Source organism: Polyodon spathula, chromosome 36 (assembly GCF_017654505.1).
Source record: "Polyodon spathula isolate WHYD16114869_AA chromosome 36, ASM1765450v1, whole genome shotgun sequence".
NCBI classification, from domain to species: Eukaryota; Metazoa; Chordata; class Actinopteri; order Acipenseriformes; family Polyodontidae; genus Polyodon; species Polyodon spathula.
The window spans coordinates 3,224,926-3,249,148 of NC_054569.1; the positions used below are offsets into that span (position 1 = coordinate 3,224,926).

General features: G+C 43.6%; 1 protein-coding gene across 4 annotated transcripts in view; it reads left to right on the top strand.

Annotated features, from left to right (window-relative positions):
• The window catches only part of LOC121304005 (protein Aster-B-like), a 74,950-nt gene that overhangs the window by 39,161 nt on the left and 11,566 nt on the right, over positions 1 to 24,223 (top strand). For all 4 annotated transcript variants that reach the window (XM_041234928.1, XM_041234926.1, XM_041234929.1 and 1 more), the window contains 2 exons: positions 17,723 to 17,933; positions 23,103 to 23,123. In XM_041234928.1, the coding sequence (XP_041090862.1) occupies positions 17,723 to 17,933; positions 23,103 to 23,123 (232 nt within the window). The remainder of the gene's footprint in view (positions 1 to 17,722; positions 17,934 to 23,102; positions 23,124 to 24,223) is intronic.

Consider the following 24,223-nt stretch of genomic DNA (forward strand, 5'->3'; position numbering starts at 1 on the left):
GAATCCAGAATGCCAGGCGTTCGGTGGCAGAGGCACCCTTTCAATACCCCCAAAGCATCGTCTCTAAGCATGCTAACAATTCCCAGTGCAAAACCAATGAGGAATTAAATCCGAAAGAAGCGCAACAGCTGTTAAAGTGCTTTTCCTTTTAAATGCACTCCCTACATTACTGTCTTGCACACAGGAGTGTATCCACCTGAACAGCGTCGCACTGAAAACACTGTATGGATCTGCTGGTTCCATGACTTTTTTTAAAGTTTAGTTGCCATCTTTAGAGATAATGTAGAAAGTTTTTGATTGAATTCTTCCCTGGAGAATGAAGTGCTGGGATCTTTTACAAACCCCCCTTTTAAATAACGTCTCTAACAAAAAACAACAAGCTTTCTAAATTGATTTGCCTTTGCTTGAAAAGTGTCTTGAATAGCAGGGATTCTTTTAAATCTGTTATTCATCAACTCCTTAAATCTGGAAAACCTAAAAAGTGCGCTGTCAGGCCATGCATGCATGCTGAGGCTAGCCTACTAACCCCAAAGGTAAAAGGCACAACTGGAAGAGTGAAAAGGTGGTTGTTTAAATCTACCACCACCTTGTACAGTACTATACAGTGTCTTCAAAGCATTAAGAGATTACTGTCCCAGCTGCTGGCTCCCATTTCAGCATGACCGGTTTCTCTAATCCATTCTCTCCTCTGAGAATGAGTGAAATATTGGGAAGGGAACACAAACAGACCATCGTGAAGCGCAGAAAATTAAAGTAGGTAGGTGGAGATGCTCTGAGATTGTATGTGGTTTTATTCTTGTATTCCCCACGAGCAGCAAAAAACCTCCTCTTTCCTGTAAACGGAGCAAGGTGGTGATGGTTTCATACAGTCTGTGTGTGGAGGAGGGGGGTTGAGAGAGGAGCATGCTCAGTAGAAGCTTGTGGGTAGCAAGTGCAGAGAGTGCTAGCTGCTGCTGCAGGGTTGTGTGTGTTCGTGCATAGAGAAGTCTTCCTGGCAGGCAGGCAGGAACAGCAACTCTACGAAAATAAATAAGCTGCTCAAAAAACACACAAGGTGCGGCACTCACTGCGGCTCGATGAGACCCTTTGCATGGGATACGAGGTCCAGCCGGGATTTACCTTGTGGCGATCGCCGCCGGCATGTCATGGAATGCTTGTCCAGCTGAGTGGGGAGACGGCGCTATGGCAATCGGACACTCCTTTCAGCACTAATGAAAGGCTTCAGGCTTGCCTGGTAAGCACAGTGGCTGTGAGAGAGGCAGAGATGGGAGAGAGGGAGGACTGCTGCTTGACCCTAGCACCTTCATGAAAAATAATTAACGACCTGTGGCTGAAAAAGGACAGGACTCTCTCCCTGCCTTGCTTCCGTCTCTCTCTCATCACCCGCTTTGTTGTATATATATTTGTAATCAAGACTGGCAGTAACAGGGCAGCCTGCTGCAGTTAGCATTGTGACTGCAGTGCCTAAACGGCCTGCAGTTTGTCTCTGCGTTCCCTGCACCTTCACTAGATATTTAAGTGCTGAATTATACTTCACTGCAGAGATAACAGCAGCTGCACGACCAGGGGAATATAACAGAGATGGACACCGCGGCTACCGGGGGTGATGCTCAGTAAGATCTGTTCTTTTGTGCTCTGTGTTTTATTTATTTGCAGGTTTTATTTATCGTATGGTTTGATTTTTTTCTATTTCGATCTTTTTGCACCTTGATCGCTCGGATATTGTGTTAGTCCTTTTTTTAGTAACATTTTGCAGAATTCTTTCACATCAATTTGCTGTGACTATAGTTGGGCTACTAACATGTTCGAGCAGCCCAACTGTATTACATACGCTGGTAATTTCATGCAGTTCGGTATATGAAATCATATTTAATAGATAGCATAGTTCCGTCTTTGGGGTGAAACGTTGTTGTAAGTGACTCTGCAGCTGATGCATAGCTCACACACCCTAGACTTGTATCTTGTAAAGCGCTTTGTGTTGGTGGCCCACTATGAAAGGCACTATATAAAAATAAAAATTATTATTATTATTATTGGTATGTCCGTTGAATCATGTGTAGCCCTTCTCTGATATAATGTTTTTTTCCTTAGGGCTATAGAATGGTATTTGCTGCTGCAATCATTACAATACATATAGAGCAGCGCATTACTGTTTAATGGTATGGTTTGGCACTTTAGTTCAGCAGGTGGTTATCTCAGCTCAGAACATACGTGTTATGTGACAGAATGTGTGTTTCATTGTGTAGACAATGAACAACTGGAAACCTAGGCAGGTTATTTTTAAACTAGCGTGCAGGTAGTAGAAACACTAGTTCTTCATAACAAGCACGTTTGATTCGAATATGATGCAGATATGTTGTCTAGACTGCAGTGTAATAAACGAGAGCTTCGGAATGTGGTCATTTAAGATCTGAAACGGCTGCAACTTAGTCTTGACTTGCAATACCGTCCCTGTTATTGTTTGTTAGTAGTAACAGAAGTGATAAAAACACTGTTTAGAAGTTCTAGTATGTATTGCAGTTCATTACTGTAACCAGTTTTGCTTCAAAAAGTTGAATGAAATGTGCAGAATAAGGCTACATTAACACATTGAATTGCAAACTGCTTTGTAGTCTTCCATACACTTCACTGACAAATTGAAACACACGACGTTTAGAAATCTGATATGAAGTACTGCACTTCTGTTATGGCTTCCGGTAGACTTTTGAGGATTCTCTGATAACAGGAATAACAGATTTAAATTGTCAGGTGTTTTTTTTTTTTTTGTATTCTCTGTAGTATCGATGAAATCCCTAGCAGGCCTGTTGCCCACATTGGAGACTCATAACGTAGGCCAGTTGTCAAGCAGCAACATGCATGCATACATACTGTAGTCTTTGTTGTTGTGCTCAGATCATCGGGAGAAACCATATGAAGGAGGACACTACTGTGTGTCAGGGTTTGTTTTTGTTTTACTACTTTTTGTCTTGTCTGGACAAACTGTGTGGAAATAACAAACGCACGCTCATTCCACATATGGGTTCATAAAACAGTGGAAAGAGGAGGGAATGTTCAGGTTTAAGAGAAAAAACATCATTGAAAAACGTTGTTCTGTTTCAGCTGTATTACTCATTGCTGGGGAAAAAAAGGTGCACTGTCTTTAGTGACTAAGCAAGCAGAGGAGGTGTCCTTAGGATAAATAGAGAAGATCTGGCAGTCTTTCACCTGTGTCATGTTTGGAATAGATACAAACCCTGCCTGCTAGAAGCAGTGGCATTATCGGTATCTCATACAAGAGGGAGTGATGGGCAGTAAGTATAAAAACACATGAGTCACGGCCGGAACTCTTCATAGGGTTGAAACGCTGTTAGTGTGAAGCCTTGTCATTTTCCAGCTGTAACCCGAAAGGGGTGATGGAGCAGTTTTGTCCCGTGTCTCCAGCCTGCCCTTGCCTAGAAGGATCATACTAGGGGATGAGGGAGGGAGGGAGCAGGTTGTTCTCGGTGCCTCAAGCCTGCCCTTGCCTGGCAGGATCATGCTTTCTTTTCAGGGATGAGGGAAGGAGGGAGGGAGGGAGGGAGCAAGTTGTTCTCCGTGCCTCAAGTTTACCTTTACCTGGCAGGGTCATGCTTTCTTTTAGGGGATGAGGGAGGGAGCAGGTTGTTCTCCATGCCTCAAGCCTTCCCTGGACTGAAAGGATCACGCTTGATCTTAGAGGCAAGGGTCCCTCTCCAGCCTGCAGTGCCACGATACTGGGGATTGCTGGATTGCTACTCCCACATGTTTTCTAATTTTAGATCCATTTATACGTATGTATTGATCACAAGCAAAACCCCAAAATAGTTCACTGGAAAAAAATATGCATTATTTTCTGACCTTCAGATCTTTCCATTAGCACATTTTCCATGAAAGCAACCTTAGAAAAGGTAAAGCATGGGTTAGCGCAGGGTTACAACATGGTGATCTGCTAGAGCCAACAGGGCTGGTTGCCTTTTTATAAGGAACTTAAAGATAGTTACTGTACATCAAATAGCACCTATGGTCAATACTTGGAGACCAGCTCAGTGTGAACGGATGATTCCAGAACAAGCGAAGGACACTATAGTTAGACGTGTATTTATAGTGAACTATATATACATGTGTATACAGTTCACCATGCGCTTCTAGATCTGCTGAAGCGTTCCTTGTTAATGACACAGCCAGGGTCTGAAATCCCACGTGTTTTAAAAGCCATCTGTTATTATTTATAATGCATAGTGTTGTTTTTTTGTTTTGTTTTGGTTTTTTTTTTTTTTTTTTTTTTTAAATTAGCGCTTAAAAGCAATAGTGTTTTGAAACCAAGCAAATAAAAAAGTAGTTTCCCTGCTCCCATATGTGCATGTTTGCTGTTCCCGTGTGTGCGTGTGTTTGCTGCTCCCGTGTGTGTGTGCGTGTTTGCTGCTCCCGTGTGTGTGTGCGTGTTTGCTGCTCCCGTGTGTGTGTGCATGTGTTTGCTGCTCCCGTGTGTGCGTGTTTGCTGCTCCCGTGTGTGCGTGTTTGCTGCTCCCGTGTGTGCGTGATTGCTGCTCCCGTGTGTGCGTGATTGCTGCTCCCGTGTGTGCGTGTTTGCTTTTTTCAGCGCTGGCACCGTGTGTCTCGCGCATGCTTTTGTAACTGCATCGCTTCCCGACAGGTGTTCTATTGCTTGTAAAGCGCTCCCATTCATTAATTTTAACACCAGGGGTTTCTAAAGACTGTCGTTGCCGGCAGCCCTCTTGTCCCTGTAGCTCAGGTAGTATTTTTAGCCAGAGTGGTTTACCATGGTGCGTTCTCCTGTGAATTATTTAGCAGACAGTAAAGCATTGCTTAAGCTGACAGCTTTATAGTAGTGTCCTGTGCTGTCGGAAAGAGGATGAGGCCTCACGGTTGGGATAATAATGAAGTAATCCAGCTACACATTTCTGTCTTCATTTATTGGCAGCTTTGAACACAAAGTTTTCTCCCCAAGCTTCAGTTATAGTGGTCTCCGTTGGTACAGATTTATTAGAACACCCCACTGCTTCTGTAGTTTTGATTTGGTGTGCATATGAAATCAAACCACTGTAATTGAAAATCTTGGAAAATTGTCAAAATAGGCAAATTAGTGATTGTCCAATAAAACTGATGATTTTAACAGACAGCACTTGCAATTAGTTTAAAATAGTAAGATTAAAAGGAACACATGCAGTTTCTACAAATGGTAAAATACATCATACTTGTTAGAAGTTGTTTAAGATGCCTAATTTAAAGCACAAAGGGATCTAATTAACATGTTTCTATATCGCTAATTACTAACCGAAAAATGAAATGCTTACCCCCTGAGGTTTTCATGCAGGTAGGTATATAAAGGATATAAGTGTCCCACGAGTTACAGGACGTCAAGCAGTTTGGAGCATCTTTTGTGGGCTGCCCTAACTGAGAGGACAACCTCGCAGTACTCCCTTTAAAAAAACTGCATTTAAAAAGAGCTCTAGTGGACGGGCAGTGAGGGCTAGCCCCTGGTGAGACGACAGTTTGCTTTTGTTAAGAGAATCAGCACCACTGAGAAGGAAATGAGCAGTGTGTTGGTCGCCAGCACGTCTGTGTGAGTACTAGCGCAAGTGCGGATTCAAGTTTTTGCTTTAGTCACACATGCAGTCAACAGAGACGCAGCGTGGGGGCTGTGGAAGCAGAAAACAGCGAAACAGCAGTCTGGTTTGTTTAATTGCGCAAACCGAAGCTGTGCTGTAACTGCTGTAGCTGAGGAAGGGACCACCAGCGTCCGTGCAGAACGTCACGCCTTCACGAGAGCTGGATTGGACAGTGGCTTTAAGGCAGTGGTATGTTTTTAGATTGTCCGTCCTGGTGCTGTGTGGTCACAGTGCATGTATCTCAACAGAATTATTTCTGGCAGGTAAGTTAGCTGTCTCCCATTGCCCATCCCCAGTGCAGATCAGTGCAGTAGTTCATGAATTCTCCTAGCGTTGCTCCTCTGCTCCTCGGTGGCCGTGAGGCGTTTCTGAATAAATCCTTTGCCTGCTGAATTAGCTGCTGCCAGTGCGTAACAATGGCACGGCAGTGTCACCACCATGACTCATTGTTTAGCGCAGGGCCACGAGTCACGATTGCCAGAAGTTGCCTCCATTGTGCAACTCCTCTCTATTCTGTCTGTGTCGGCTCCTGCGCCCTGCCCTTGCCACCTCGGCACACTCTGGGTTAAACAGCCTTTAAATCCACATTTATTGTGAAGTGGCTTAAGATCAGCAGCGCTCTGTGTTCTGTGGAAGATGCTGACACGTTGCTGCACAGCGGGAAGTGGGTTCTCTGGGCAGCCTTGCACAGCGCATGTGACTCCACTCCCTTTAAAGAAAGGGCAGCTGTGAGGAGCCCTGTCAAGGTTCTCATTGGCATTTCAAAGGAGTGAACTTCACCAGATCTTTGACAAGTGCCCTGTTTTTAAAGTACATGACTGCAAATGAACCGTCCATTTTTTTTAGCACATGAATTGAAGGGACAATTCCTGTGAAATATCGGACTAATTTAAAAATGCAATAAATGACATCTCTGGTATCTGGTTGACACTTGTGTTCCTGGCCGTACTCCTGAGGTCCTGTGATTCTTGCTTGTTCTTCTGATGCTTGCTTGTTCTTCTCATTCTTGCTTGTTCTTCTCATTCTTGCTTGTTCTTCTCATTCTTGCTTGTTCCTTTGCTGTGAGTTAGAGTTGAGAACTGGGACGCACATCAGTTGTTTTTTTTAAATGGTTTGAGTTCTTGGCTGCAGAAAGATAACGAAGATTCACAACTGTCGTGGACCCTAAAAATAATACAAACTGTGCTTGAAATAGGATTTAAAAAACAGGATCTTGACGCAACAAATGCACTTGCTGTTAGTTATTATGCGCTGTGAATATATGAATATTAAGTGATGGCGCTAGATGTATAAATAAACAACTTTGAATATTAATCTGAGGGTTCTCGGGAGGTTTGTTTTGTTTCTGTGTTAATAAAAGAAAATGCAAGAGTTGCACAGGAGGACAGTCTTTGTAAAGCTGCCCTGCTGAGTGTGAGGTGGCGGGGAGAGATGAAAGTGGCATCACTCTTCATTCTCTACGTTGAAGGAGAAATAAAAAGACAGCCTTTTAATATTCAGTAGGCCTGTGTCAGTTTCTGGAATGTATTATTATTATTATTATTATTATTTAAATGGATACATGGATTCATTCAATCAGATTAAATTGATTGTGCCAGGATGGTCTGACACTAATTCTTGCTTCAGTTGAAGTCCTGAGGCACAGATTGATTTGCTAATTCGTTGGGATTGTTATTTTTCATGTCTCTGTTTTTGTTTGAAACTAGGTCAGAGTGGGTCTAACAGTTCAAAAGCCAAGTTAGTGGGGCAGGCAGGAGGAGTTTTTATTTCATTTTTCTTTTTTATTTGTATAGTCAAATGCAACAAAATCCAATTCTTAATAAGCAGAAATCTGTGCGTGTGCGTGTGCGTGTGTGTGTGTGTGTGTGTGTGTGTGTGTGTGTGTGTGTGTGCGTGTGTCACAGTATAGCTGTGTATAGCTCTATAAGAACCATCTAGTCAACAGGGTGGCTGTTTTATCCAAAAAGGTTGGATAGCTATGTGATAAATAAAAGCTACAATTATTAAAGGGGAATACAGTATATGAACAGTGATGTGTATTTACCCTTGTATGAAGGCTGTGCTATAGGCAGATGGACGGACAGACAGACACAGACAGATGCAGAGAGACAGATGGGCGGGCGATCAGTGCAATTGATGTCAGCAGCCAAGTCCAGGTCTCTGAGTCAGTAGCTAGAACCAACCCAAGTTTGTTGCCACACAAATGACACAAGAAAAAAAAAAAACCAAGAGGAGCCAGCCAGCGATCATGTTGACGATGGTAGCGGTATTGCTCTGATTTGATTGCTCCTCTGATTTCAAGGAGCTATTGACAGGGGGAGAGCCCTGGGAGCAGTGAGTAGACCCCGCTCTGGTTCTGAAGAGAGGAGGCAGAGTCACAGTGAATCACGTGGCACTCGGCTAGGCTCCCAGCCCACGCCGCACAGTACTTTGTTTGTTTGGCAGCCTGTTTCCTCAGTGGCCAGAGATTGACCTTGTTGGTGGGCAGCTTCACTTCCTCAGCCACAGCTTGAGTTCTCCCCGTCTCTCCCTCTGTATGCTCCAGCAGGGGAACACAGTACCGCATTTGTGCCATTGTGCTGGGCTTTTGATTCAGGCTCAGCACAGCACAGAGTCGGAATAAGAAGTATGCTTGTTTGTTCTTGATCAATGCAGCTTGTTTCTTGAACACATGCAAGATATTTTCATGAAGTCTTTTATCTCAAAGTCTTTCCCGATACAATCTGTGCTCTATCGGCAATTGCCCGCTTCTGCAGCTGCACACTATTAAGCATTCTTGCAAGGAGAGCTTCAGACAGTGTATGCACAAGCTGGATTCTGTGATTCTCTCAATGAAGAGCCATTTAAGGTGGTTAAGATTGAACCTTTTCACAGCTGCATTTTTTTAACCTCTGGACAGGGGTGGAAATGAGACTCCCATTGCCTAGCAGTTTGAGCCATTCCTGGTTTTACTATGAGTTTAATCAGACACACCTGAGCTTGTTACCTAGACACTGTGGCAAATCAAGCTTGTAGTAAAACCTGGAGTGGGTGAAACTGCTGTACAATAGGAGTCCCGTTTCCATCCCTGCCCCCTGATGCATGTCTTTATCACTTTTCCATTTAACTTAATGGAATCTGACATGCCTAGATTATACTATATTGCAAACTGCATTTCTGTAATTACATTGTCTTTAATCTCTTATTTCTAGAATTTAACTTCATGTCCCTAAAAGTGGGCTTTTTAACTTCAGTGAAAGGGTTTGTAACATACAATCCTGCCGACTTTAACTTGTGCGCACTGTTTGAGTCAGTGCAGTCTGGTGTGGACGGTGCACCAAATAGGTGCAGGAATTATTGCTGACCAATGCTGTTGTATTGCTGTAGTGTAGTTCAAGACAGACCATTTAAAAAGTCTCTTTTTATTTTTAGTTTCTCTCTCGCTGCCCAGTAAAAGCTGGGGATTGTTCTTGGAGTTGCCATGGAAACTGTGGATGTTAGAACGCAGAATGACGGGCATTTCCTCTGCAGCAGTGTGCCGCCACACGTTCTGTTGCCGTGGAAATGGTGTTAAGTGTTTGATATGGGCTGCTGTAGAGGTGTGTGTGTTCATAACGCTCGCTCTTCTGTATTTATAAAAGCAGAACACATGTGCACCACTTGTTTATTTTCTGCACTGTGAACCTCAAAGCGGGTTCATAGTTCCGCCTGTCCCATCCCTGTCCGCTTGCAGGAAAGTGATGCTGTTTCAGCCTGTCACCCCTGTGCTAAAGTCCTCTTAGTCACAGCTCTGTCATGTCACAGATCTGCTGAGAAATGAAAGCTGGGAATGCCAGGTAAATGTCTCATCAGCCTCAAGACATCCAGACACACTTGCACTACAGTATGTATGTGCTCTGAGTTCCATGCATGTAATTAAGTTTAAAGTACTTGCATATCCCCATGTCTTATTTCCTTAGTGGTAATTACATCAATATGAATTTTATTTTATTTTTTTACTTTAGTGGTGTCCTGGGGAAAGTTATCAGAAGCAACACAAACAGGGTACATGCATATTTAAAAGCTAGCAGTAAAAAGATATAGAATACAGCAGCTCCTAACGTTGAGCAATGCAAAACAGCTAGGGGCAAATTCACACAGCCACGAACTCTCAAGGTTTCCTGTAAAGCATTTATTTTTAATTAGAAAAGACTCATTGAAGTTACAGAACCCATCCCTGGAACTCAATTCGAAGGCTGTTTGTTGCTTGTCAAGTGTTTATTTCCAGTTTTGCAACATCAGCAGCAGCAGTTCTCTTCTCAGAATGGTGCTAACAGCACTTTGCAGTGACTCCACCTCCTTGTTATCGTACTGCTGCTTTCGTTTCACCCTGCCACTGTTTTTGTAGCTGTCGATTTCCTTCTTATAATGTACCTGCTTTTGTAATGCACTGTTATAAAGCAAGACGGTGTCCACATCTGTCTTTGCTTCAGTTTGGAAGGGAGGTAAAATGCAGAGCAGTGGAGACACAGCTGTAATTTGCATGTTTCCACCCAATGAAAAACAAGCTGTTAGTGTTACAAAAGTGGCAGCAGATGGTCAGGTCCAGGAAATCTCTGCATCTTAAGGCGGCAAAAAAAAAGCCAACACACAAGTGGCTGTTTCCTGGAGTCAGGATGACGTTGCCTTGTCCTGAGCTGTGTGCAGAGTTTCTTTTAACAAGCAGACCTTTCACCTTTTCAGATGCCTGTTAGCCACAAAACACTGAGAGATCTGCGCGCAACCTGCTGCTGGCATTCTGAGGATCGTTCTTTATAAAGCTCAGGTAAAAACTTTTCTTGACAGCTAGTACAGGTGGCACCAGACCCTTGCTTTCAGCCAGAAAATAATAACCCCGTTGAATAAAAAATGCATACTGTTGTAAATGTTTTCCGCAATTATCGCGACGCTCGAGTGCTACTGCACAGCCGCATTCATCTTTCGTTTCATTAAGAGATTCCGTTCAGTGCCCTAACCCTTCAAACTGAAGGATTGTACACTTTTAACAATTAATGTATTTGTATTGTTGGCAGCCTCTCTGATAACCCAGAATATACCCTCAGTGTTAATGTGTAGCCGACTATACAGCCCTAACGTGCATATGGATTAGGAGCGTGAATCTGTACTTTCATATTGAATGAATAACTTTGCACTGTATAGCTACTGCTGTAGAGACACGAAGGCCAACATCAGAGGTGCATTTGTAAGCAAGAAGGTGCTCCATTTTATGAGGATGAGGGATATAATCTGTGTTTCGAGACCTAATATACTGCCCTTGATTTACAGTAGATATGCCTAGGCATGCTATAGCATAATCTTCAGGTTTGGGTGACCTTTGCATTTAAACTATAACGTGTTAGCACCCATAATAAGGTAATGGTTTGGATTATATTGTGGGTCAGATTAATTCAAACTCAGTGTGTGGTGTCCCATGGCGTTGGCTGCTGTGTGCTGTTGGGGCATGTTGCTGAAGTCAGGTGCGTGAGGATCACTATGGAATTAATGCAGCAAATGTTTCCATTGTGCTGGATCAAAAACATCTCTGGAACATACAGTTAATTAAATGTGTCGGTTTCAGATTGGAGCAATATCGGAACTGGCTGTAGAAAGCTGTTCGTAGATTTAATTTGTATTTTTGGGTGCATTCCTTATTTTGGTTGCATTTAATAAAATTGTTTTGCCCAGAAGAATGTGGAATAGACCATCAATCAAACAGAGCAGTATCAAGTTGATATTGTAATAACACACAGGGCACAGCTAAAATAGAAAGCATTGCTAATTTATGGAACTGATAGTATTGTCAGTATAAGAAAATGCTGTTTATTTTACATAGTTTCATAATGGAACTGGTTGCTTGTTGTTTGTAATGAGTTTGAGGCTGTGTGAGGAATGCAAACATATTGCTACAAAAGTGCCATGTTTCGTAGACCCGGAGTCGGGTTTGTGGTTTTTATAAAACGTGTCATAGTAGTGAAGGAAGTAATGATTAAGGAGAGGAAGGCACGAGAAAGCAGACCTGAAAACCAATGATGTCAGACCCTCCATTCATGAAAACCTTTGAATAATTAAAGAGCCGGCAAGCTTTCTGCACCAAGCAGGAGCGATTATGTAAAGAGAGAGAGAGAGAGAGAGACAGCTACAGCTACAGAAAAAGAACTGCACCAAGAGAGAGAAAGAGAGAACCGCAGCAGTGAGCAGGGGAGGATTGGATAATACAGGCGATGAAACAGCATTGTACAGGGGAGGCATGTCTGTCGAGGGGCTGCGAGAGCAGTGAACAGTTCCACTGTGGTGGGCTCTGACTGTCCGTCTGTCTGGTAGGGGTGGTGAGGTGAGGACCCTCTCACCTCCATACAGACCTGCAGTGTATGAATGAAGCTAGTAAGGGCAGATCACTTTGGTACAGTCCTTAATGGCTACCAGGTTAGTGCGACTTTGCTTTTGCTTCCTAAGCTCATTAACATATTGCATGCACAAGCACCTGGGCACGTTGATGGGGCAGGTGCTTTTTCATATACATGTGTGTCTTTGGACTGGAAAATGCACATCCCCATCTGAAGCACGATTTGATTTCCTTTTTTTTTAAGCAGGTGTCGGTGAGGCAATGTAATCTCCTTCATTATTAGGAGATCAATCCGGCAATGCTAAACATAGTCTTCCCTGAGTAATTCTTTTTTTTTTTTTTTTTTTTTTTGCTGCTGCTGCTGTAGTAGTGGCTCGGTCAGTGTGTTTTTAAAGGATTTGGTGGACTGGTTGAATTTTCAGTGCGTCACAGCATGCATGCAGGAGCTGGCTGTCTGCTGGGAAATGTCAGTGCTGCATGCCTTGGGTAGATAATCTCCCATACTGACTGCGGACCTCTCCAGCAGAGCCTGCCTGCCCATCTACCTGCTAGCGAAAGGGCTGGCAGGAACGATAGGGCTGTCTTTCTATTGCCACTGCGAGCATCTGTGTAGATGGGTGTCTTTGCAGTAACTTATGCCACTGTATTCTATTGCATAGCTGTGTGTGCTTATGTGTTTGTCTGAATGTATGTGTGTAATTTGTATGCACCGCATGTGATATTTCAAATAATGACAAATTAGTGCTGCGTGAAACCATTATTCAGTTATGTGGACTGAGCTCTTAGGTGCTGACAATCAGGTGAGGGGTCATTGGTGTTGATTAGACTAATTTACCGTTCAAAGTGAAATAAGTGAAGAAACAGCTGCTTGGGTTTGTGATGATTACTGCTGTTCTTTAGACTCTGTGGAGAACAGCGATCCATACAAACCCCAGCAGATCTTCTGAGCAGTGTGCTAAATTGATGGAGGAGCCAGCTTCTGCTTAGGGCTCCCGGGTACCAACGTCATTCCAAAAGCCAGGCTTCCGGTGGTTAGTTTTCCATAAAGCGAGTCGAAGAAAAGAGTAGTTGAGTAGCTTAAGCATCTGTATGTCAGATCGCAACTGCGGCCAGAGATCAAGGTCCCAGAAGACAAATGCCGATCTGTCTGTGAAACCACCAGTGACTGATCGTTGGAAGACAGCGGCTGCAGAGGATTGAGTCATCTGTCAATCAGTGATGCACAGTGACAGCAGGCAGCCAGCAGGCTGTCAGAGCAAGGCCGAAGGCATTTACAGTCAAAAGCTTATATACAAGAATGCAATGCATCCAAGAAGCTGATGCTTCAATTGAGCCTGGCGTGGAGCGCCAGAGGCATAAAGGCTGCTCTTTCACAAGATGCAGTAGAGTCCAGATTGGATGTTGCACCGTGTCCAGCTCCTGCACGGTTAAGCGTTGTCACGGCTTCATGTAATACCGTTTCGAAGAATGCGGCCTTGCTTTCCCCCGTGCGTCAATCATCCTGCTAATGCAAACTCTCTCACCCACAGCAGCTTGTGTAACCGTTATAGACACGATATTCTAGAACAGCCCCCAACGAGGTGTGCTGTGTTCCATAATGCACAAATCACGCTGACTGTCAGACTGCAGTTTTAAAGAGCTGTTCTGAGCGGGTCATTAATATTGAAAAAGCTCCTGTCTTCCTTGTTTTAGTAACCATGGAGACACAGCAGGCTGGAGTTGTTATGCTTATCCACTAGCAGTACGGCAGGGCTGGCCTGTTGCTGCCGCTGTATCCCTGCAGTAGGTACGGAAGGGGACGCTGTGCACCACTGTCCCGAGTACCCAGATATGGCATTCCCAGGTGCACCCCTGTGCATTCACTGTCCACCGCACTCCCGTCCCCGTCCTTGCTGCTCCCCCTTGGGAAGACGTCCAAAACATAAACGTTTGCAGGTGGATTGAAAGCAAATGTTCATGCACTGTATGGAACAATCAATTGAATATTTTCTCGTTCACTGAAGTTGTTATGTTGGTCCGGTACTGCAGGTAACAGTACGATGGATAAGCACCATTTTTGTTTTGTTTTATTACTTTAAGGGGGGTGCAGTGGCAGATGTTTCAGCAGCCAATCGTAATGATTTGGAATGTCCAGGCGTAATGATATCCCTAGAGAATTGTGCACTTGTGAGCAATCTGATTGGTTGAACATGATGTAATGCATTCTATTGTACCTTCTAAAGTAACATGAAAATACAAGTGATGTCATATGTAATCGTGAAGGTAGCATACAATTAAGTGTTTTTTTGCCTTTTTAAAATTTCTCTATTCAGTATAGTTTGACTCAAGGGTATGTGAAAGATGCATAATAAAGGAGGCATAGTGAAACTAATGGAGTTCATCGCTTTTTTCTTTTTTTTTTTTTTTTTAGTTTGTTTGATCCTTTAGTGTCCATCACATAAATTATTAAAAGTGCCCAAGGGTAGTTGGATTGGAGAAACATGATCACCCCCGGCAGACTCAGAGTATCCAGAATGACAGTGCTGGATTAACATTACCCATCTAGCTGTGACTAATGGAAAATATTAGGGATAATCTGATAGTTGCTCAAACAAGAGCTCTTTTCCCAATTGCACCTGCTTACAAACAGAGCTTGTGCCTTTTCAATGACAAGGATAGTCCATCGAGGAATGGTCATTAAAACCATCTGCCTCATCTCGTCAAAATGAATGGGCTTTCGAGAGCAGAAGCACTTGGAAGTCACATAACGTTGCATTAATGAGCTTAGCTGCCACTAGCTTGTCAATAGTGTTATATGTGGGAGTTATTTCTAAGAACAAATGAAATCTATTGCATAGAAGAGATTGACGATCAGCAGCAGACAGTTAGAAAAGAAAGGCCTGCGTAGGGCCAGAGCAACAGGGTTAGAACAACACGTTGGAAATGCAGGGGTGTCTTCCAGGTGAGGCTTATTAGGCTGTGTTGAAAGTGGCCCTTTGTTTGAGTCCAGTACCCCCGTAGTGGTGGAGCAGAACATTGCCCCGCTGTGAAATTCAAAGCTGTGGCAGTTCCGCTGTCGCCGTAAGAGACGGACTGAATGGCATGACCTTTTGAAGAGAGGCTGGCAGAAAGGGGCTCCTGGAGACTTCAAAAGCAGGCTTCTCTTGTGGACAGGTTGCTAATTGGCTGCCCTTTCCATGAAATAAGAGGATTCAATAAAAAAAAAAAAAAAATAAAAAAAAAAAAAAAAAAAAAAAAAAAAAAAAAAAGTTCCTGCAGCGTGTCCTGTGAGAGTTCAGGAAGGCCACTCTGTTGGTGAGGTGCACCTGTCATGGGAAAGCAGGGAAGCTGGTCAGGCGGTAGAGTCTGTCCCCTGTGCAGGGGCTCAGCAGCCTGGCAGGGAAGCTGGACAGGCTGCTGGATCTGTCTCGCCTGCAGAGGACTTCTCAAGGTGACGGCTGCTTGCGCTGAGACGCTGCGTTTCAATTAAGGCATGTATCGCGAAGAGCCCTGCTAGCAGGGAGACGGCCCTCTATCTGTCAACCAGACAGCGTCTTCAGAAAGGGACAGGATGGGTAGAGAAAGGGCACGGCTGCAGCAGCTTCAGTATGGTTCAAACTGTGTGTCGTTCAAACCCATAACCCAATAGTGCACAAGTTATATTATTGTTGCTGTGCTGTAAAAATGACTAAAGAACACCTAAAGGCTCAATGTGTTCTAAATATGAGGTTCCATATTGTATGCATATACTGTATATAGACACTGTACCCAAGCCCTGTTATCCATCCCCTATATGGTGTATGAATACAGACAGTAGTGCATGAATAGGGACAGACAGTATATGCAATACACTGTGCATGAATACCACACAGATGAGTGCATTCATTGAGAGGCGTCCCTCTACATTGGGAGAATTGCTCTTCATCTGCCACGCTTGTTACAGCAACATCACAGCATCCAGTACAATCTGTGCATTTTTTGTGGCCAGCCCGGTTGGTTTTCAGTGCTATTTCCCGGACAACCTTGCTGACACACAATCAGGGCATTGACGCGGGCATGACTGGCACACTCTGCATTCTCATCTTTCATTTCCGCTGTGTGAGAGGAATGCACAGCCTTAATGATAACTAACCCTCCCATTGGGACTGCTGTCTGTATTGTTGGATTCTTTGCTGCAAGCCTGATGCTGCGTGTTTGTAAGAATTCTTGGAGGTGAATGTCTTTGGTTTTATAACACTGTTGTTATCTTCAGCAGTCCCACACTGTTTGTAACATGCTTTGTAAAATACTGGCTTTATAGATGTTGTGTTAAGTAGATCCACAAATGAATGCAGAAGCACAGGGCAGCCTGGTAAAGCAGATAAAAGCATGGTCAAGATAACTGTAAATCAGTGAAGCTATGATGTAAGGCAAATTTAAGCAGTAACACAAATGGTAGGAAGGACAGTAATGCTTTAGTTCGACTTGCAATATACTTGTATAGCCCCTCTGTTTATAGCAACCCCCAAAATGAACTGAGTACAATGGTAGCAGAACACTGTATCCTGCAGGCTGCTCTGCAAATGTCAAACTCACATGATTTTACAGTTGCTAGAAGTCACAACAGAACGTAGATGTTGGAGGCTGCACTAATCCAGAAGAGGGACACACAGTACAGGATGCACACACAGTGTATGTTTCCACCTGGTTAATAAGCTGATGCTGTCTGTCTGGGTCTGGTTATTCTGGTTATTTTGCCAGGAAATAGTTTTGAATGCGTTTTCCCCTCCGTGTCAGTGGATGTGAATGCTAGTGGGTGCTGTTTCTTAAAGCTGGTGGCAGGTGTGCTGTCTGGAGAGCTCAATTCTGTGCATCCAAAGGCATGTCATTAAGTTTTAAGAATGAAGCCTACTGTTTGGTATTCTGTCTTAAAGCAGCAGTGTGTCAGCCCCTCCCAGACTGTTGTGAACAATTATATATTAAGTAAACAGGAAAACACGTGTTAATCAGATTATTCTGCCTTTTATTACAACTCTGGTACCACCCAGTGAGTGAAAATTATAAAGGGTAGTTCAGCTGAACCCTCCCGACAGAAGGGGTACGGTTTAAAAAATGTTTTAGATGATTTTATTCTAAGAGCTCACCGAGGCTGGCCTCCTCGTTGCTACCCACTGTTCCTGCTATAGGGTTTCCAAAGGTTAAAGGTCAGATTAGGTACCTTCTGATGTAAGCGTGAACCATATCGTGATCAACAGCTTCAAAGAGCGAAAACATAGCTCAAGTGTCTCTAAATAGCTGTGTTCTGCAAGGTGTGGCTGGTGCAGAATGGATTGACTACAGAAATTCAAACGGTTTCGATTTTAATTCAAGTTTAAATAGTGTTGTTATGCATTGCCAAGTAGACTTCTGGTGTTTATTTTCGTTACTGCATTGTTTTTTACTTTAAAGGGATTTTTACTTATTGGTCAAATAGTTAAGGGTTTCATTGATATTTTTGCTTAGGTTGTCGTTGGTAATGTACAAGTATAAAATACAATACAGTTGGTTTTTATATGAGCCTTTTCATCATTATCACAAAGCGCTGAACAATTAAGAATACAGCGAGAAATAAATAGAATTACAATCATAATAATATTGCAAAGACATTACATATGCATATATATGCTTTAGCTCTAGTGTGGGTGCGTGTGTGCGTGTGTGCGTGCTGGGTGTGTGACAGCGGGAAGGGGAGGCGGGAGTATTGATATTTGTTATCTTTTATGTTTATTTGATTTCTTCTCTTCTGTTGTGTCCCCAGCACTGCCAGTAACTCAAACCGGAGCACGCCCGCTTGCTCGCCCATCCTTCGCAAGCGCTCGCGATCGCCCACCCCCCAGAGCGTGGAGGGTGAGAACATGGTGGAGAAGGGCTCGGACCACTCCTCGGATAAATCGCCCTCGACCCCCGAGCAAGGGGTCCAGCGCAGCTACTCCTCACAGTCAGGCCGCAGCGGCGGCAAGAACTCCAAGGTGAGTGACGAGGGAGTGGGGGTGGGGGGGGGGTCCATTCCAGCGGTGCCATGAAGACATTGAAGACTTGAATTTGGTTTTGGACTTCACAGGAAAACTAAAACAGCTCAGCCACTTATATTGTTTACAGCGCGATCCAGTCTGCCAGCCTAGTGAGGTAGCTCAAGTCATCCTCCTGCCCGTTATTCCTCAGATCAAGCCCTGATGCGCTCTGGGCCAGCGGAGGCTTGCATCTGCCTTCTCCAGAACTGCTGAATGGAGAATTTCTGATTTGATTTATTCTGTCAGAATTCATTCAGACTTTTCAACCTAGAGCCGTAAGTTAAGAGCAAGTTGAAAAGCAGCGTGCTACAGTAGAAAGGTACCACAAACACATCATGTGGCCATGACAGGCATGTGACATACGGTCGTATGGGAACGAAGGTGCGCTGGTGTGCCCAAACCAATAGAAATCAGGACAAGAACGCATAGTTGGAAGTTAAGTGGAGATCGACAGAGGCCAGGGGGAAGGAGATCTTCTTTACACAGAGAGGGGTGAGGGTGTGTAGGGGTTACCTAGTCATGCTGCGGAGGCAGAATCATGCCCCTTTTCCACTCGGCGGTGCCCGATGATGTAGTAAACCGTGTGACATTTCTTCTAAAAACCTACACTGCTCTGCTAGCAGTCTAGCAGATCTGTAGTCAGTAACATTCATTCATGCTTGATGCTGGTTTAGTTTTGTATTGATCGTTATGATATCCTGGGTAGTTATTGCCAATTGGGTTTCTCAGAGGATCCCAGCACTTCCTGTGCACCCTATCAGTGTTATGTGCTGCCATCTTGGTGTTATTAACACAGAGCAGTCACATGTTTTCCAAAAACAGGCTCAGCTAAAGACAAGGGTTCCTCCAAACTGGGGCTGTCTGCACACAGTACTGTAGCTCATGGTCGGGCCACTCCATTGAACACAGTAGTGGAGAAGCTGCTACATCAAATTGCTGTCCGGCTGCTTTAGTATTGGTTTGGCATTTTGTTAGTGTGTCTGTTTTTTTGCATTAGCGTGTGAAGTGTAGCGATGCTGTGACTGTGAGTGCATCTGTTGCTGCCGCAGTTTTATTTTGTGATTTTTCTTTTATTCTCTTCTATGCATGCCTAGTCTCACAAGCGACTTTCCAAAGTAAGCAGTATTCTTCTTTTCTGTTGTTCTACATCACCCTGTGTGTCCTGCGCCCTGCTCTGTGCGTGCGTGCGTGCGTGCGTGCGTGTGTGTGTGTGCATCACGGCTCTCCATCTCCAACCCCCTGCTGTATCTCAGTGTGTAAACCCCTCCTCTCATTCAAAACCGGCTTTCGTTTTGGGTTATCAATCCCAGCATTTACAAAAGAAACTTTTGAACGTTTCTGATGTCCCAGATTCTACTGTGCAGATGAGCAACCAGCTTTGAGATGTACATTTTCTATTGTTAATAATCATGCATCATACTTTCCACCTTAAAAATGTGTTGCTATGACTGCTGTTTAGTCCTTGCATTGGTTAACAGGCACTCTGGCTTTGCTGCACCGAGCACAATGCTAATGTGAGTGCCGTGCAAGCCGATAACACATTGCAAGCTGCTTCTTTCTGACTTGAAAAAGGCCTTAATTTTTGCTCTTGTCCAAATACTCCCCTCGGCTTTGACTAGATTCCAACTCTACACCCCTGGGGAGTTTATGCAGCACAATCTGGAATGATGCAATGCATTTCTTTGTTGCAACATTCATAGGCTCAGTTGAAAATGGCATCCCGTCCTATAGAGAGTCTACTTCCCTAGCGTGTTAGTTAATTATTTCTTTACTACAATCAGCTAGTACAGTAGATTTTACATTCCTCTTTCACTCTGGAGAACAGAAACCTTGTGTATTCCCAAAACATTTTGACAGTTTTTGCTTCAGGCTGTTGATTGGTGATCACATTGCATCTAAAGGGCATTTTAATATTGCTATTCACACGTTGCAGAGAAGCGTTATGTCATTGTACAGATGCACTTGCATATAGGACTCCTGCAAGGTCACAGGTCACAACAACACAGACACACACACACACACTGTGTCTGTAGGGCTTCATGTCTTTCCCACAACATGAGTTCTTCCAACCTGGACTAATGCAATAAAAACAAGTCTGGGAAGTGTGGCTAGTGGAAAGGAGCATGCTCCTGGCAGCACAGCTCTCTGTGATCTGCTTATTGTTCTCCGTGTTAGCGCGGGCTCAGTGGACGTCACACTGTGTTGGGAGCTCAGTGAGGATAGGTTAGGTTTACGGCGCTGTGCTTGCACGAATCCAGCTCTGAACTTCAATTTGAGGAAACTGGAGTACTGCGTCGTATAAGAGGTCTCTGTTCACAGCAGAACCAGTAATGATGCGGTGTGGTCGTGGAACACACATCCCACAGCCTCTTAACTATGACTGCTGTCTGCAGCATTATAAAGGGGCAGCACTGAATATTACATTTGCTTAGTTTCTTCTTGCTGGTGAAGTAAAAATACTTAAAGCCAAAATTGGTGCAAAGCACAATTAAGACAGGGGTATATTTTTAATTAAATGATCTACCGCAAATTCTTCCACGATAACGCTCTGAGCCGTAGCCTCAAATAGCATACACAGTAGGGTCTGTGATAGGGAGGGTTTACATTTAGTTCCGGTGTTATTTAGATTGTTAAAGCTGACTGCGGAAGCAGAGCGAGAATAGGGTAGAAGTACAGAGTACAGTCCACTGTTGCTGTATAGTGTTGAATACTGTGTGTTTGCATCTTATCAAGTTACCTGAGTGAGGGTATGGGCTGTAGTGTAAGGATCAGTTCTAATATTTTATAAATGGGTTTAAAGGATATTACACAGTGACGCTCAGCACTCTTAGCAAGCCATTGAGATAGTACTGCAGTAAATTGCAGTGTGCTCTTCAGTATCATTGTACGGCATAGTAATACTGTACTACTCCCGGTGCATAGCGGTGTGATCCGTTCTTGGTTTTAGTATGAGTTTAATGTGAGCTTGTTACCTGTACACTGCAGTTAATCGTGCTTGAAAGCTGGAATAAATTAATCTGCTGTGCAATAGGAGTCTTCTTTCCATCCCTTCACAAGAATGTACACATTTCTGCCTTTTACAGTATTGTCATGGCTACAGTAGCTCATTTGTACTCAATCCTCAACTCTGTCCGGGTACAGTCAAGTCTCATGTCCTAAATATTCTTGTATTTATTTTATTTTTTTTTGTATTTAATTTTGTTTCGTTTTCTTCCTTTCCCTTTCTGTTGCTGTTAATTTCTTCTGTTTGTTTTCTTTCCAGTATGACAGGCTAAACCTGCTCAAAGTAAGCATTCACCTCCAGTTCCTTTTCTACCCTCGCTGTCCCCTCCCCTCCTCCTGTGAGCTGTAGCCTCCAGAGCCCCTCTAGTTTATCCAGAGTTCCTGATTGGATCTGGTAGCAGCGTGTGAATCCGGTACAGCTGCCCTGTCCGTGGGTACTGATTGGAGAGCTGTGTGCACAGTACTCTAAAGCTTGCTCTTGCTAGCCAGTTATTTTTCAATACAAGTTAATGAAAGATGAACAAACAGCAAAGCATTTGCCCCAGACTTTAGCCAGCATTTTGAAAGGAGTAAACTCCTGCTGAATGCTGGGTTCTCTGACTGTATTCTGGCCATGGTAAACTCTCCTGTCCTGTTCCTATATATTCAGATCTAAGATGACTAGAAGACGACTGTGTAATTCCGTAAGGTATACTAAACATCTTTTTCAGGGAGTGCAGTGGCAGACAGCGGGATACAGCTGTGGTTGCTAATTGCATACCAGTGCACTGTTTTTACTGTTCGAAATGGGATTCGGAGTTAGTTGTGCTCCACACGCACAATCAGACAAACCTCTCTTTAAAATTTCAAAAGGCAATCCTGTTTCATGTGTAGGCGGCCGTGTACGTGTGTGTGTGTGTGTGCCTGGGGTGCGGGTGAGAACCAGTGACCTGTCTATGCAAAAGGTCATAAGACAATACTAACTTCAAGAAATGAAAACACTGCCACCTTGTGGGGTCAAAGAAGCACTACACATCAACTTCATATTCTGAAAGAGGTGAATGAATCTGATATGATGCTTTATTTGTATGCAGTTATTCAAATGCCAAGTGATATTCATGAACAAATAGCAAAACCTTTTGCAGTTATTTTGAATGGTTCTGACTTGTATTGCTTTAATATTGAGATTTTTTTTTTTAATTCTCTCTATTGCACAATGTAACAGGAACGTTTTCCCATGTGCCTTTGTTTCCTAGTTCTCTAGAAATCAGGTGACAATGTGACCTTTCCACTCTGTTGGCTTCAGATACTTTGTGGCATAGTATAGACACAGGTGAAATAAAAAATAAAGAGAGTGAAATCTGTATACAGGAGAGACAGAACTCAAAACCTTTTAGAATAAAAATGTATGGCAGGGGTTTGAAAAGTGAGACCTGGCTACCGACATCCGTGAAGTATAGGTGTGCAAGACCTGTTTCTGCCCTGATCAGCCCTGGGCTCTTCTGAAACACTAGCTTACAGGGCAGCTACGGGTTCACTAACACCAGCTGCTCCAGCTGTCGGCACAGCGATCTCGGCTTTCGATTCCTGCGCTGTTTGTTTATTACGACCTGGATGTGTCAGTCGATGGACAGGCAGCAAATTCAGCAACAGAAAATGAACCAAGTACACTTCGACAGCTGTGTTCTCTAGCGGAATAACTACAGCTAACAGAGAGAGTGTGCGCTTTGACAAAGGCTTTGACAACACACAAAAAAAAATTAAAAAAAAACCTTAAAGGGTTAAACTATTTATCAATAGCAATTTTTGTACGCAGCATAGGTACTTGAGCTATTCGAGTCAAGAGGTAATTCACATTAGCGTATTGATCTGTGTGTGTGTGTGAGCCTGTTAGTAAAATAATGAATTGTGCTAATTCTGTGAATTTGAGATGCAGGTTAATAAAGTCAAACTGTTCACAGGCGTGACAGTCTGGGCAAGCAGGGTGCGCTACACACGGCTACTCAAGGTGAAGGGCAGTCTCTTGAGGGCTTTGTGTTTTTAATATGTGCTTGATTAATAACCTCTGGATGTCATGTTTCCATTGAAATGAACTCTTGTGCTTTTCAGTTTAACTCACTGCTGTCTCTCTCTTTTTATTTACAGAAAAGCCAAAGCTGGTACAATGTAAGTGTCTCTCTCTTTTTTATATATATATTTATTTTCTGTGCGTCTGTGTTTGTAATGTAAAATGCACCATCCTGTTTTGTATAAGGACTTATCACCAGCAGGTGTGTCTCCGCTTCAAAACAGTCCTGGGTTGGTCGAATTTATTACAGCTGCTGGGTTTGCAAAACTGCGCGGTTTGTATCACAGAGAAGTGTTTGAACAGAAGGTAGATGGGTCTCTTTTCAGTTGGTTTTAATAATGCTGTGGAGACCTGTAAATCTGTGTGCAGATGCTTCTATATCAGGGGCTGGCTGTGTTGGAAGAGTCTCCCCTGGACAAGGGCAGCGATGGCACCCAGCTTAACATCTAGCAATTGAACGAGAGCAACAGGTGCTGTAAACAAGCATGATGGTACATTGTAAACAGGGCAAACAGTGTTGTGGAAGACTGTGGGTTAAAAGGCTGTGAAATGGGGGCGTTGGATTGACAAGAGGAGAGAGTGCTGAGGATCTCGGCTCCGCTTGATGATGGAACGCAGTGGGCTGTAGCTTTCCCAGCCTGCGAACCGCAGCTTCTCTGGGTCAGAGTGCTGTGTGTGGTAACGCTGTGTTCAGACGTGTGGATGCCCAGTCCCGTGAAAAAGCTGCAAATAACCCACACCTGAAACCTGCTTGTCTTGGGAATTGGAGAATAGCAGACATTCCTTATTTACAAGCATTATCAGGAATTAAAAAAAAAAAAAAAAAAAAAAAAGTGATCCTAAGCTAATTCTGAGTAGTGCATTTTCTTAGCCTGACTTTGGGGTAGTTGAGCAACAAATAGAAAAAGGACTTGCAACAAAAGAGCTATCAGTAACAGCTTTCTGTCTGTGAAGGTATTGTGACTGGTTTGCTTGGATTTCCTTCTATATTCACTCTAAGTGTCATAACCAGGAAGGGTCCAGAACACATGGCAGTGGTAGGTTGAAAGGTAGGCTCTTTGAGTCCACGACCCAACTGTAAAAAACAAACTAAAGAAATAAACAAGTAATACAGCTTGTTGACCACGAGGGGGCAGTGCAACACTTTTTTATACCCTCTGAAATCTTCAGTGGCAAAGCTGTCATTCTGCTCAGGTCT